Below are 14037 nucleotides of genomic sequence, written 5' to 3'. Positions count from 1 at the left end.
TATATACATACTTATACAGTGCCAGTATAATATACACTGTATATGCAATTACAGTACTAGTATTATAAGTAATTACGCTGTGCACGATACCTTCCAAAATCTATACCTTTGAACTGGCACGGATCTCGTCAACAATCGGTAGTGACTTTTGTAATCGATTAAATTTGAGGATATACACTGACGTTTGTAAAGTTGCTGCACGTATACTCTTAAGTTCCACCTGATATGTGTGTTATCAATCTTCATTCTTAACGTTGATATATCTATAGGCCTATATAACAGGAGTACTGATTAGAGGATAACTGTAATGAACACTATTATAACAAGATGATTGATTGGATGATAGCATAAATGTACATGGGTACAGAAATGGTAACCCCAGCAACAACTGAAAGTCACTGGTAAAAAAAAGTGGAAACTGCAGCAATAACTGATGGCCATTAGCAAGATCTAGTTTTCCCCAACCAAAATGTACAATCTTTGAATAATAAAATGGCAGTACCAGACGAGAACATAGGCTTAACTTTCCTACAAAACAACAAATTTGATAAAGGCTGACAGTCTCTCTAACATTACAAGCATTGTCCACATGCAGTAAAAACTTAAAACTGACAAATCTTCAGCAAGAACTGACAGTCGTCTCCTTCTGGAATGTACAGTTATTTTTTTTACTCTGGCCATCTTAAACATGAGCGTATAATTTTTAACAAGAACTAATAAACGGTTGTAGTAACTGAGAATTTTTTAAACAAAAACTGACTAAAGAACTCACTAATTTCCAACATGCAATAACGGACACTTTAGAGCAAAAGCTGACTTTCTCCAGAGCTTACTTAATTGTTACTTGTCCCACTAGCAGTCATGTTGAAGACACATGTCTGTCATTGACCATCAGAATGGGTGACATACACAGCCAAACCATTGAGGGCCCTTTTTTTCCTGTTCAGGTCAATTCTTGCCTAGTGCAGGACAACCACTGTGATTGCCCACTCTATTGGTGATGTGGCATAATTCGCAAAAAGCAGTTACGTATGAATTGATAATCCACAAGAACTGATGATGTGCAGCAAAAATGACAAATTCTCAGCAAGAATCTTCTGTGGGACATGGCAATATTTTGAATAACAAATATTCTCAATCAAAGAACTAACTAAGTACCTGCTGATTTTTAGCAAGAACATATAACGCTCTCCAGCAGAAATAAACCTCTTCAGAATGAACAGAAAATCTCGAACTAAAACATCACTAAAACTAACAAATCTCCGAAAATCACAGTCAGCAAGAGCTGGTATTCTGCAGCACGAAATGAAACATTAGAAAGAACATACAATTTTCCGTAACGTCAGCATTTTTAATTGTCATAATCATTTTCCATATTAAAATATGCATTCTCTATATTTAATCATTCTCTGGATTGTATCTTCGATTTTCCATTATTATGACCAAATTTGACATAAAAATATGTGATGTATCTTCATCTATGAGCACAGGATCAATCCCATTGGAATTTTTTTTTTTTTTTACTTTATATACCGAATGATATTCTTACGGAACCTCTAATTGCTAATTGAATACAAAAGGTCAACCGGTCAAGTCAATAATTTTGAAAACGTTTCCACGCCGTTGGATGCAGAGTGAGTCGACTTTAATCCAAAGATTTATATGTCAACACAGCAAAATTAATAATGAAACATTAACGACACGAAGAGGAAAAAAACAATATAGTTGTCGATGAAAATCTATATGTCTAAGTCTCAAGAGAATGTAGTAACACACGGAGGACTTCGCTGTGCTATGAAACATGTGCCTAATCATGCAAGGGAAAGATGATTTCATATTTGATAGTCGAATATAATTGTAGGCAGGTGTCAGTTGTTACAGTTAGTCGATTACAGTAGGCATGACGGTGTTTACGTTGACCGAGCTGGCAACGATTCACCAGCGTCATGCGTAACTTGTTACTCTCGCCTCGCAATTTTGCTCTCTCATGAACAACACCGCTATCAGAAACAACAACAAAAACCAATAATAGTTATATTAATTTTGAAATAATAATAAATATAATAATAATCCACATTGTACGACAATTGATTGATTGATAACGATGATGATAATAATGATGATGATGATAATGATAATATTGATTATAATGATAACCAATTTCAAGTGCCCGGCGACGACAATATAGTAACAATTGCCTGATTGCTTATTTTATTACAATTAGAATTAAGCAATTCATTCATGAAATATTTGCATTGCCTGCCTATTCATAAGCGATTATCCAAAAACCTGTATTTCTATATGTTTTATTTTTTTTTAGATCTGAATACTTACACTCCTTGAGATTTTGAATAAATTATTAAAATATGTAGTTCTAAATAGATAAGTACGGTACCTGCCAAAAGCCGGACATAGTAAGCCAATATGAACAATAGGAGAGGTAGAGTCTGTGGCAGCATGACCGGTAGAAGAAGCAGAAATTAAGAGTAATGGATAGTGGAAGTGACAATGCTGTGTCTTGGTAATAGTGGCAGCAGAAGAATCTTAGATGTAGTAGTAATAATATACTGACAATGTTTTTTTTAATCATTTTTCATCATTTGGTATTTATATAGAAACATGAGCAAGCAAACATCACGTGATTTCATTTGTTCACCAATTATATAACTGTCACAAGCGTGGCTTTCAGACGCGTAAAACCGTAAACTTCGATACATTTGAAATTTACCTTGAAATGAATTTGCAATGGTTATTAATCTGCACATCGTTAAATTCGATTGCTTCGAATTACAAAATGCAATGTAATCTAGACTTGCCATTGATTCCTTTCAAAAAACAAAGGAACATTCTGTCTTGAATTTTCTTCGCGCCTCAATAATCATTTCGATGGATTTGAATTTCTTCATTTTGTTGCTTTCCAATTATTTTCTTCTAACATGTTCACCCTCGTCTTATAACAATCATTTCGTTGAGCTACTGAATATGTCAAAATCCTCTCATGCGACCTGATTTAGCTGGAGCAGCATGCGTCGTGTTATTACAGTGTTTACACAAACAGCTATGTCGCATTCAAATGGGATGTAACGTCTATTAACAATCTTAAAACACAAATTTAATGTGTTATTAAACGAATAAATGCGGTAAGTGTTTGGAATTTGCACCCAGTATCGACAAACAAATTCCAGTGTGGCACATTTGTATGTCTTCAAGCACGTATAGTACATGTGTGCCTAACAATAACAAATAAAATAATTTTATAGCGCATATATCCATTTCATAAAGAATTACTCAATGCGCGTTTCCCTAGTCATTGGATACAGAATCAATCATACGAATCATTCATAGTTTTGCTGCTAATTTAGCACATCTACTTTCGTTCCAAATCATTTACTTCTAGCCAGGCACCAATTTATACTTCAGGATAGAAAAAAGACATTCAAACGGTTAAGTATCTTGTCCAAGGACACATGCATTGTGGCTAGCATCTGTCCTGATCTAACGATCATAATTATGTTTTGAAAGCCAAAACACTTACCGCTGTTCCACACACTATACCAACTGTGTATGCGTGAACTACGATATAAGACTATTACTAACTTTCACAATCAGAAATCAGAATATGCATTTTAATTCTGATATGGCGAGGTCCAACAATGGAGCCTTGATTATATTGATCGATTTGAAGGTTCAATTCAGTTTTGTTCCTCCCACTGATGATGATGATGATGATGATGTCATCCAAAATATGGTGGATTCGACTGTTGAAGGAAATCCTTGACTGGGTTGCTTCTTAGCTTGTCCTGGATCACACTGAAGGAGATTGCTTATTTTAATGCATAGGTCACGATAATATGGTTTCCGGGCTACAGCATTCGTTTTGTCATAGGGTCTGTGGTTTTGTTAATTGGTTCTCGGAATATGGGCTAGATAGTGGACGTGTATAAAGCATATTTATGGGGTTGCACCAACAATATTTTCGACATCACTACTATTTGAAAACAGAAGACTGAAAATTGCATCGTCTGTAGACCGCTCTTTGCGCCCTGTAACCTTAACTTCTTTTCGCTTATATCCTCCTCTTATCATCTGTCTCAAAAATGAGTGCCAACAAGTCTCCAATTTCGTTATTACAGCTTCTTTCGGGTAGCAAGCTTGTGTTGCATAAAACGTTGTTGATGGTTGCTACCATATAAGATCCCATTTAATGTCACTGTTTAGGGTCACGTACAGGTAAAAGTTGCTGTCACATATCACATTATTGCAAGTATCTACCTGGGAGTAATATCCAATTATTTTTATCCATGTCTCTCTCCACATGATTAAATGCATTATTTAACCCCCTATTTCATTTCCCCCAGCCTGCTTGTACAGGATGTGCCCCGGCAGCAACACTGAATATTGTATCTTGGCCCTATACTATCATGACCAGACCATCAAACCTTTTGTCTCTTTTCACATGACTAAATTTTCTGGGCTCCCGGTCTATTAAAGAGCAGGCTACTATTCTTCCATCTTCTGATTCATATTACAACATCCTAAATAGCATTTACTTTAGCGTTAAGTGGTTGAACAAAAAATGATGACACAGAAAAATGGCCGGTGTGTGGAATTCAGAACTTCTTTCTACTACTAAGCCTACTAGATACTACTAGATCCCTCTTTTAAGAAGTGTGTCGAGAATACCAGTTTTCGCACCCAACATTGGCGTATCTAGAAGTGAGCGGGGAAGGGACCGAAAAACATTACCTCCCCTACCCAACAGAAGTACAGAATATACATAGAGAACATTTTCATAGTAGTAAAATATACTTAAAAAGTAAACTATCATAAAAGTTCCTTCAAGAAACTTCATCTGGATCTAATATTAAATATTGGGTTGATTTGTTCTTTTTTTAGATGATCCAATTAATATTTGTTTAAAATTAAAAAAAAAAACCCGTACTCACACGACCTTTCGCTGATACTCTATTAGCATTCTTAAGTGAACTGTGGTGTAATTACATTAAAGTCTTCAAAATATTGAAATAAAAATTTGGTAACAAATTTGACTTTGACCTTTTTTGGTGATTATCACAATGATCTCACCAACGATGCGCCTCATTTCGGGGTGAGACATCACATATTCCAGCTTCTACATAGTCTGCAATCAAGATTTCAGTAGTTCTTATAATGTACTCATCAAATGCTAATCTCCTGCTCATCTGACGTTCAAAATGGCAAGAAATGCAGAAAGGTTGAGTGTTTCTAGCAGACGATCCGGTTAAAGAGTACCGGTAACTACAGCTATATGAATGGGGTATTTTGGCTTCCTATATGCAAGGAATTCAGATTACCTATCAGCTATTCAAGCTGAAGGTGTGAATGCCACGCGTTGTAATCCGGACATGATGTTGAATCAGTCACCTTAACATAGGATATGTAGTTACTGAAAAGGTTTCTCCAGAAAATAAAAGCAGCACTAGAATTGCCAAAACGTACTACCATGAAGTGCCTTAGCCAGCTATTGGGGCAGTTTGGACAGACACAATTTTCCTAATAGTCCACAAAGAGGGTCCACATATTGAAATAATGGGTCCAAATTATGCGAATTGTGCATAAAATGAGTGTACTTTTTGAAAAATGGGGCCAGATTTCTCGTATTTAGCCTAAATTGGTTAAAATGTTAAGAAAATGGGTCGAGATTTTTCATATTTTTGTGTAAAATAGGTTAACTGTTAAAAAAATGGGCCCATATTATTTGAATTTAGGCATGAAGTGGGTACAGAATTTTTGCTACGGCATTGACTACCATGAAACATCAAATCTGCGTTAGAAGCTTCCATATCCGGAATTATATAGGCCTGCTAAAAGCGCTTTGCAAATAACGCTTAATTTAACTGAGAAAAAAGGTAATAAAATAATATAAACACCGTAAATCATAAATGGAAATTAAAGTCAAGGAAACATTATACTGTGTTCCATGAAGAGGTTTTTTTTTAATAGTCGCATCATGGTCGAATGCACCTTACGGACCGAGTGAGTAAACAGCGTTTCAGTTGAAGGGCTGCTGAATATAATATCATGTTCCTATTTGAGCACTGTGATTATTACGGTATTTATCTATTTGTACTGTATTGTGTTTAGTTTACGGCGCTACGCAGCAAACTTAATTTCAGTATATATATATATATATATATATAGTAATAAAACGCATAAAGCAAAAGTGTAGAGTAGCCGTAACTTTTAATGGTAAAAAACTAGTTTATATATAAAATTAAAAGACTAAAATTATGGCTGGTTCTGGATGAAATAATCGGAAACTAACAGCCAAAAACTTTCGGACAACACTAGCCCTTCTTTGGTGGCAAGTTACTGAGAGGGATTGCATATGCACATTTATAGGCTTTACTACAAAAATATAAAAAAAAAAATCCTCTTCAAGCTTTAACAGAAAGACGCTATGGATCATCGAAGTTCTCAAATGATTAGCTTTGCATACAGGATGGATCACCCATGTCTTAGTACGCAGATATATATTCAAGTAGGTATCGAATTACTGCACCAATGTATCAATAAGAGTGTATACAAACCGTGACTAATAACCGCTTTAGGACTAATTACATTCTTCAAAACGAAATTAGAATTCACCTGAACAGGAAAACAACATGAGATGGATCATATAATATCGTTTCAAAGCACCAACTTAAATACCGGTAATAGTTTTTAATATACACTGCACTTGACGGTGTCGGCCGACGCGACCCATGAAGAACGTAAAGCCGCCGCTCACCGCGCCGATCGTAACGACGATTTTATGACCGTCGTACGACGAATCCAACTCCGCTCCCCGTGAGCGATAGAGGACGCGACGCCGTCTGCTGATTGTTAGTGGAAGTCTGAACGGATCGTCATTAAAACCGATCCGTTGCGCGCGCGCACATCGTGGCGTTGCGTTCTCGGATCGTTTTTAACGATAATCCGCTCAGTCTAGCATCGACGCAGCAGACGGTGTTGCGTCATCAAGCGCTCATCGAAACAGACGATGGACACATCGGTCGAATGTCATACGAGGCAGAGTGTACCTGGCTTAAGCTCAAACGTAATATATATCGCCGGCATCTTGACAATTTATGCAATTGAATATGTTATCAGTTTTATGTGTCGTCTGTAAATAAGGTGTCTAAAGAATATATTTGTTTCCATCGTATTTCCTTATGAATAAATCATTCAATCAGAGAAACTGAATAGCAAAAAGAGAATTTCATACGGAATCGAACTCGTTCTAATTTCCCAGCAACTGAGCAGACGGGACAACACAACGCGTAAAAACGTACGACGTTCATCTATATTCAGGCCTATAAAAATCTGTGGTAGATGTACCTAGGAGTAGTTTAATGAATAAAGCGATTGTTTCATTCATTGACTTAAAAATAAGTTTAGAGCAATAACTCATTCTTCTTAGTCCCTGTTGAAAATGTAATCTGTGCTTGAAGTAATGCGGCGCGTCATGAGATGACGTGACCACAGCCTATTAAAAGTGAAGTATACTCGTATACAGACTGGCGAATTAGCCCACGCCGTTTTGTAATTCCTCATTGCGAGAGTTTTTCTATTACCTCACAGTCGCGTCGACTTCGAGATTCCATTTTATGAGCGCAGTTCACAAATAAAAAGTAGGCCTGGCACAAGATGCTACTTAAGGCAGCTAATTAGCCTACATTTACACTAATTGATCACGTACTGTAAATCACTCTTGACGGAAGAAAAGCTCTTTTATCGATCGTCGTAAATAACAAGGGAAAAATGTACTCAAGTTCGAGTATACAACAAGTATATACCGACGGTACAGTAGCTTGAATTGCCGTTGAATTTCTTTTCATCGCAACCTTTACTATTAAATCAAATTAATCAAATCAAATATATGCTCGAATGAAAAAAATTGTCTAGATGCCTTGTGTTATTGACTTTGTCTATAGTATATTCTTACTCTCTACACGTGCATGACTATCATCTAACTATGCCCAGTTAGATGAGGATAGGCCTATTTGTGCTCATCCGCAAGCAAGCCGGGTAACTTTCCCCCACGAAATTAAAAACGCACATACGTTACTTACGTTTGCAAACACATTCGCAAACGAATGTTGTGGTTAGGCTGTCACAACACAAACGTAGCATCAACGTTTGCAAATTAGCATATACATATACGTACTTATGTTTCTACAAAACAAACTGAAAATCTTCAACGTTATTACAACGTAAAACGTGAACTTGTCAGATTTGAAGAGTGTCCGAGTCTACTTCTTTTTCTAAGAGTTCTGCCATAAGTTTTGTACACAGGGTTAGGATTTGAACACAGGACCCTGGATTTGAAGGCGAGCATCTTCAAGCTGACCAATTAGCAGCAAACTATCGCAAATCACACGTCTAATATTCAACATTATACACATCCTTAAAAAATCTAATAAAGATCTGTATTGTGAACTAATACCAATAATGCAGGCTGTGCAGGCCCGTAGCCAGGGGTTTTTGGAGGTTCTGGCAAACCCCCTTTCTTTAGAGACTCCCCTTAATCCAGCAAACCCTTTACTCGATAGCCCAAAGATACCCAAACAATCGTTCCCACTTTGGATGTATTTTCCCCTTTCCTTCACATTGAAAATAATTGCTTTTGTAGGATAATTACAATATATTCTACTTTAAAATCTAAACACTTGAGCTTTTAGGTGAGAGGTCCCTAACCCAATGTTCAGAATTCTCTTTTTGTAGATGCTGGTTACGGTCCTAGTACACATTCATGAAGTCCATTAAAGAGTGTTGATCCGGTGATTAATCAATAATATTTATACTTATATAGATGCTCCACGTAAACATGGTAAAATTTACTTATGAATTCAAACATATTCTTTAAACAAGCTTTATGAGACAAAATACATTCTACAGTAAAAGTATTGTTCAGAATTTAAAAGTAGATTAAAAACATAGAAGAAAAATGATTGAATCAGTTATATTTAGACGGACATTTAGAAACTGGGAAGATTTGTAAAATAGGGCCTACCCATTAAACATGATTATAACATTATGCGAATAATGATAATATTATTATAACAATCACGAATATACCGAATGAGGTGGTGTCCTCCGGCAAAATAACATCATACTGTTGCAGATCATTTACAATGTTATTTTAGTAAGAATCATACTAAAATCGTTACTATTTACAACAGAGTATCAGGGCAGTCGGGCAATTGCATCGAGTCTGGGCAATAGGGCATGGAGTATTAGGATGAAGAAAATTATGATAAAAAATGTCATCCATTTTGAACGAATAATTTTAAAAGGTTTAAATGAACAAATTACATTAGTGATATTACTAATACCAGTCAATATTCTGATAAAAACTTAAAAACAGGCATATTGATTCAATGCAATACATGTTATTTTTAATATAATTTAAAAAAATCATTTATAAAAGTTTTAACCTAAAGGTTCCAACGCTGCACAAAATTGTCGTCTTATTTTCAGACAATCAGATATTAGTGAGAATAATATGTCCCGATAGGAACATAAGTTTTTCTCAAATATTTATTATCATCCATAATCAGACCATCATTAGAATGCATGAATAATAATAATAATCTGTCTCTTATACACATCTAGATGTGTATAAGAGACAGGTTCTAAACTAAATCAAGAAACTTGGTGGCACACAAAATTTAACAATTGCAATGGCTGGTCAGTGAATAAGGTGGAGGTGAAGGCCACTTCAGCTCTCCCATGGCTGAAAACGTAAGATTATAGCACCTCTATAAGGCCGGAAATGGCACTCTCAGACTTAAATTTTAATATAATTCCCCCTTTCCACCGTTTTTGCTCCCCGCCCCCTTTTCGGGGAGAAAACCACAATTCGGCGGTGAGAAAAAAAATTTATGTGTATGTTTTACATATTAGTAGCCCCCAAAACTGATTAAGTAAGCTGTCGAAACCTGGAAATACAAGTACACCACCTGTCTCTTATACACATCTAGATGTGTATAAGAGACAGATGATACATCCTATCCAAGTATGCTTTATATATCAAATAAGTAGACAAAAGGAAATAACATCCTTCTCAGAATGTGAATACTTTGAAATTATGCTTCGATGTAAATTGAATTGACATGTAATTCAATTAGGCTTAGTCAAATTTTTTTTTTCATAATCAGGACGCGCTAAGGAGCAGATGTATTGTGTCAAGACTTGACATAAAGCCTCCGGTATAAACTGGTGGTAAATTGTGAGTGCAAGGTACCATGAAGAGCTTTTGTCACTGGTTCTGTAGGCCTACCATCAAGTAGCTATGAGACCTGTAATGCAGTTTGTAGCCTAGCCCATCGTCTTTTGATGGAATTCTTCAATAATGTTACGCATTATCGTGTCTACGGGGGTGCGTGGTGAAAAGATCTCGTGCTGTCCCAATTGAATTCCCCACCCCGTGATAATGCTCGAATCAAAAAATTACACTAATTACAAAAATTGTAATTAACAATCACCTCATATCACATTAATTTGTCAGCTATCTGGGTCCCTTACTTTATCATCGAGCTATTCCACCGTCGTCATTTTTAGTTATCTTTATGTCTAAGCTTAAAAGAAGTTCCTTCGCCGACACCCCTTTATTCACCAACCCCACTCAATTCTCTAGCTAGATACGCTACTGTAAGATACGGGTGAAAATCGGCCACGCGGATTCTGGCCGCCAAAATTGGTGGGAAACCTGGCTACTCCACCCTCATACCTTTTCTCAAATCGGACTGAAGTTGGCACATAAGACTGTACCTAGCCTATATAGCGGGTTAATCGTTGCCGAGAATTGGTCCGACGGACCATTCTGTCCTGGACCGTAAATAGGCCTAACATAGATCGCCAGGGAGGACCAAATAGGACCAATTGAATCATTGAATTACTTTAGCTCAAAGTCACAGACACCCATAATATTAAACAGTAACGTATAGCCTATCTAGAAGCGTTGCCTTAAATCATTCCTATTTGACAAAATCTAATTTTCCTCCACTCTCCCGTTTCGATTTCTTTTCACTTTTGTGTTGTTTTTCTATTCTTCACTTCCTGTTTGCTTTTATTTTTAACCACACAAGTTTTTTTTTCTGTTGTTCTGGAGAGCACATAGAGTCACATTTAATATGCGCTATACAAGTGCACAACCATTGAATTGACCATTAATGGTAGGCGTGAGGGTTGATGAGAGAAGAAACGGAAGGAAAGTGAGGGACGCTAAATGGAGAAATGAAGTGTTATATACTGCAGAAGGTGATTCTTAACTCATAAAAGTGTATTTTTTGTTCCGCAAATTGCTGGGGAGGGGGCGGTGTGAGGCCGCCTTTTTTGGTAGGAGTACTGCACATTGTACGCCGATAAGGCATGGGCCTAAGTGTAAAATAATTTTAAAAAATAACCTACCAATCCGTAGCCCCGGCAATAAGCTTTCGTCATTAATTATTTTGTTCACAGCGTAAATCATAGCATATTTTTCCTGTAATCCATGTAGGCTAGGCTTTCCACAAGTATTGTTTTCAGCACGGGTTCGGATAGGAAATACACCACCGAGAATCACGTCCCAGTCGCGAACAGGTTCCATGTGCAACCCATCGGCGGTGGTAGAGCTAGCAGGACCAGTGGTGGCAGTAACGACATAGTGATTTGCTGCAACTACAATAGTCAACCAAACCATAAACATGATTGTTCGATATTGCTCTTTAGAAAAACAGGTCGATGTAAGTTGTAAATTCGATCCTCGAACGATGTTATCGCTACATCTACACTGTATCAATAGGCTAATATGTGCTAAATATACTTGGAATGAATCCCCTGCAAATTTATCTTGTTCCTCAACACACGTGCGCTCCGAATATCAGGCGTTATCCAAAGAGCTGGAAATCGAGAGTATTTTCTTCATCTCTGCTATCTCGCGTTCAGCAGACGATATACCGTTCTATTATTTGTACTACGACTAGCATCTGCGATCGATTAAGCGTGAAGCGGCTGTCGGTGAACGCCAGTATGATCTATATGGAAATACAAGTACACCACGCAAAGACACCACCACCTAGCAATAATTGATTATAATGGACAGGTATTATTAATAACAGAATCACTGTTTAGTCATTATTCACGATGGATTCTGGTAGTAGCCCTTATGGAATAGATTAGGATTGTTATTATTGTATAAATTAAACTAAAAAAAAAAAAAAACAATAACTTAATAATATAATGATTATTGTAATGAGTGACATTAATATTTATAATTATAATATTGATAATAATGATGATCGACGACGATTTCAAGGATGATGATGTCATTAAACAATGATTATTTAATTTAATTCATATGATTGTTTCTTACCCATTGCTCTATACAGCTTGCTCGACACTGAGACGCTGTCCATCTTAAACTACCGCGTCGTTTTGACACCGTTTCTGACGCTGCGCACCACGCGATGCCACTGACCATTTTTCTTTAACACTAATTGTTTTACCCTCTTGCTATTCTTCTACTTTTGGAGACTTTTTGTGGTCAGCTTTACACTTACCAGTGGTGGATCCAAGTATTCGAAATAGAGGGGGCCCAGAAGGTCAATTTTACAGATGGATGGTCCAGCCAACACCTAAGCCCCACCATGGTTTTTTTTTTTTATTTTTTTTATTTATTTTTTTTATCCCAGATTTAAAAAAAAAACTTTTAAAACTTTAGGGGAAGAGGAACCGCATCGACTGGACCCCCTTGAATCCGCCTATGTCCATATGCACAAGAACCCCTATATTATAATCTGTATGTGATGATTGACAGAAAAGGACTGTATGTGTTATAAAGACCGCCAGAGAGTGAAGCTCATAAAAGCCTAGTTGCAATGGTACGCTAATAAGACTGACATAATGTCGATTAATAACATTTTTATGACTAAAGGTGTCATATTTTTTAATGAGATTGACAGCTATTTCTATCGATCCATTCAGGTAAACAGGTGGCTTAAGCTACGTTACTTAGTAACGCGTTGATATAAACGGAGTCTGTCAATTGCATACAAAAAAAGGCTGACAATGTGGGCGAATACCATAGTTGATTATGGATAGGCTTATGAACCAATTAAGTCGAGGCAGAATACATTATTAATAGAATGTGCCTAAAAAGAGAGTGTCATTCGAAACCTAGTTTTCGAAAACGGGCGATCATCACGAGAATTAATAAGCGCGTGCGCACATACAAACACATCTATACGCATGCGCGCATATTTATTGAAACTTGATGAAGCAGCAAATGGGTCATTATCACGGATTAAATTCACGAACTGCTGTCACCTAAATAATGCCAATATACAGTAATTCGTAGCAAGTAGGCATACACCTACATATATAACCGAATTTGCCTTTAAAATCGCCGACCGCGCACAATAATTACATTATATTTTGTAGGTAGACCTATTCAGAAATTTCTTTGCGAACTTTGTTTAATTGAAAAGCCATCTTCGGCCATTTCCTCTCTAGAAGGGCACACGTTGGTTACAATGAAAACTAAATCACGCGGGCAGGCAAACGGTGGATCTTGAAAACAAAACGTTTGTAACATTTCTAAAAAAGTAAAGCTCACTGGCTGACAACTTGGCAACTAAAACAAGTAATGGATAATTATAGAGGGCGCTTACGATGATGATTATGTACAAACAACTACAAAGTTCGAACTGAACTCTCAAGCGTCAAACATCCAAATGAGACTTTAGTTTTCCAATTAGAAATCCATTATGCGATATAATTAGTGTAATGCATTTTTAAGGATTAATTGCATTTGAGTTATCACCCTAGCTAGTACAGTAATAACTCTATGGTGTGTACAAATTAGAAAATAATGTATTAATAAATAGAGGGCGTACTACATGTATTTCTTGTGGAATAGATTTTGGATTTTCAAATGTTTCGGCACATTTCATCTTCTCATTTTTAAGATACCCTATTAAATAGTAATAATAATTATTATAAGTCAATCGTGACGTAATCTCTGTAACTCTCAAT

At 36.5% G+C, this 14037-nt stretch overlaps 1 protein-coding gene across 1 annotated transcript in view; it reads right to left on the bottom strand.

The window, feature by feature from the left end:
- Positions 1-12065, bottom strand: part of LOC117109431 (metabotropic glutamate receptor-like) — a 42090-nt gene extending 30025 nt beyond the window's left edge. The window contains exon 1 of the mRNA XM_033251787.1: positions 11434-12065. Coding sequence (XP_033107678.1) covers positions 11434-11710 — 277 coding nt within the window. The 5' untranslated portion in view covers positions 11711-12065. The remainder of the gene's footprint in view (positions 1-11433) is intronic.
- Positions 12066-14037: the final 1972 nt, after the last annotated feature.

This window comes from Anneissia japonica, unplaced genomic scaffold (assembly GCF_011630105.1).
Source record: "Anneissia japonica isolate Jap-2015-1 unplaced genomic scaffold, ASM1163010v1 scaffold287719_len1884721_cov185, whole genome shotgun sequence".
Classification (NCBI taxonomy): Eukaryota; Metazoa; Echinodermata; class Crinoidea; order Comatulida; family Comatulidae; genus Anneissia; species Anneissia japonica.
This window is presented reverse-complemented; position numbering and strand designations above follow the sequence as displayed.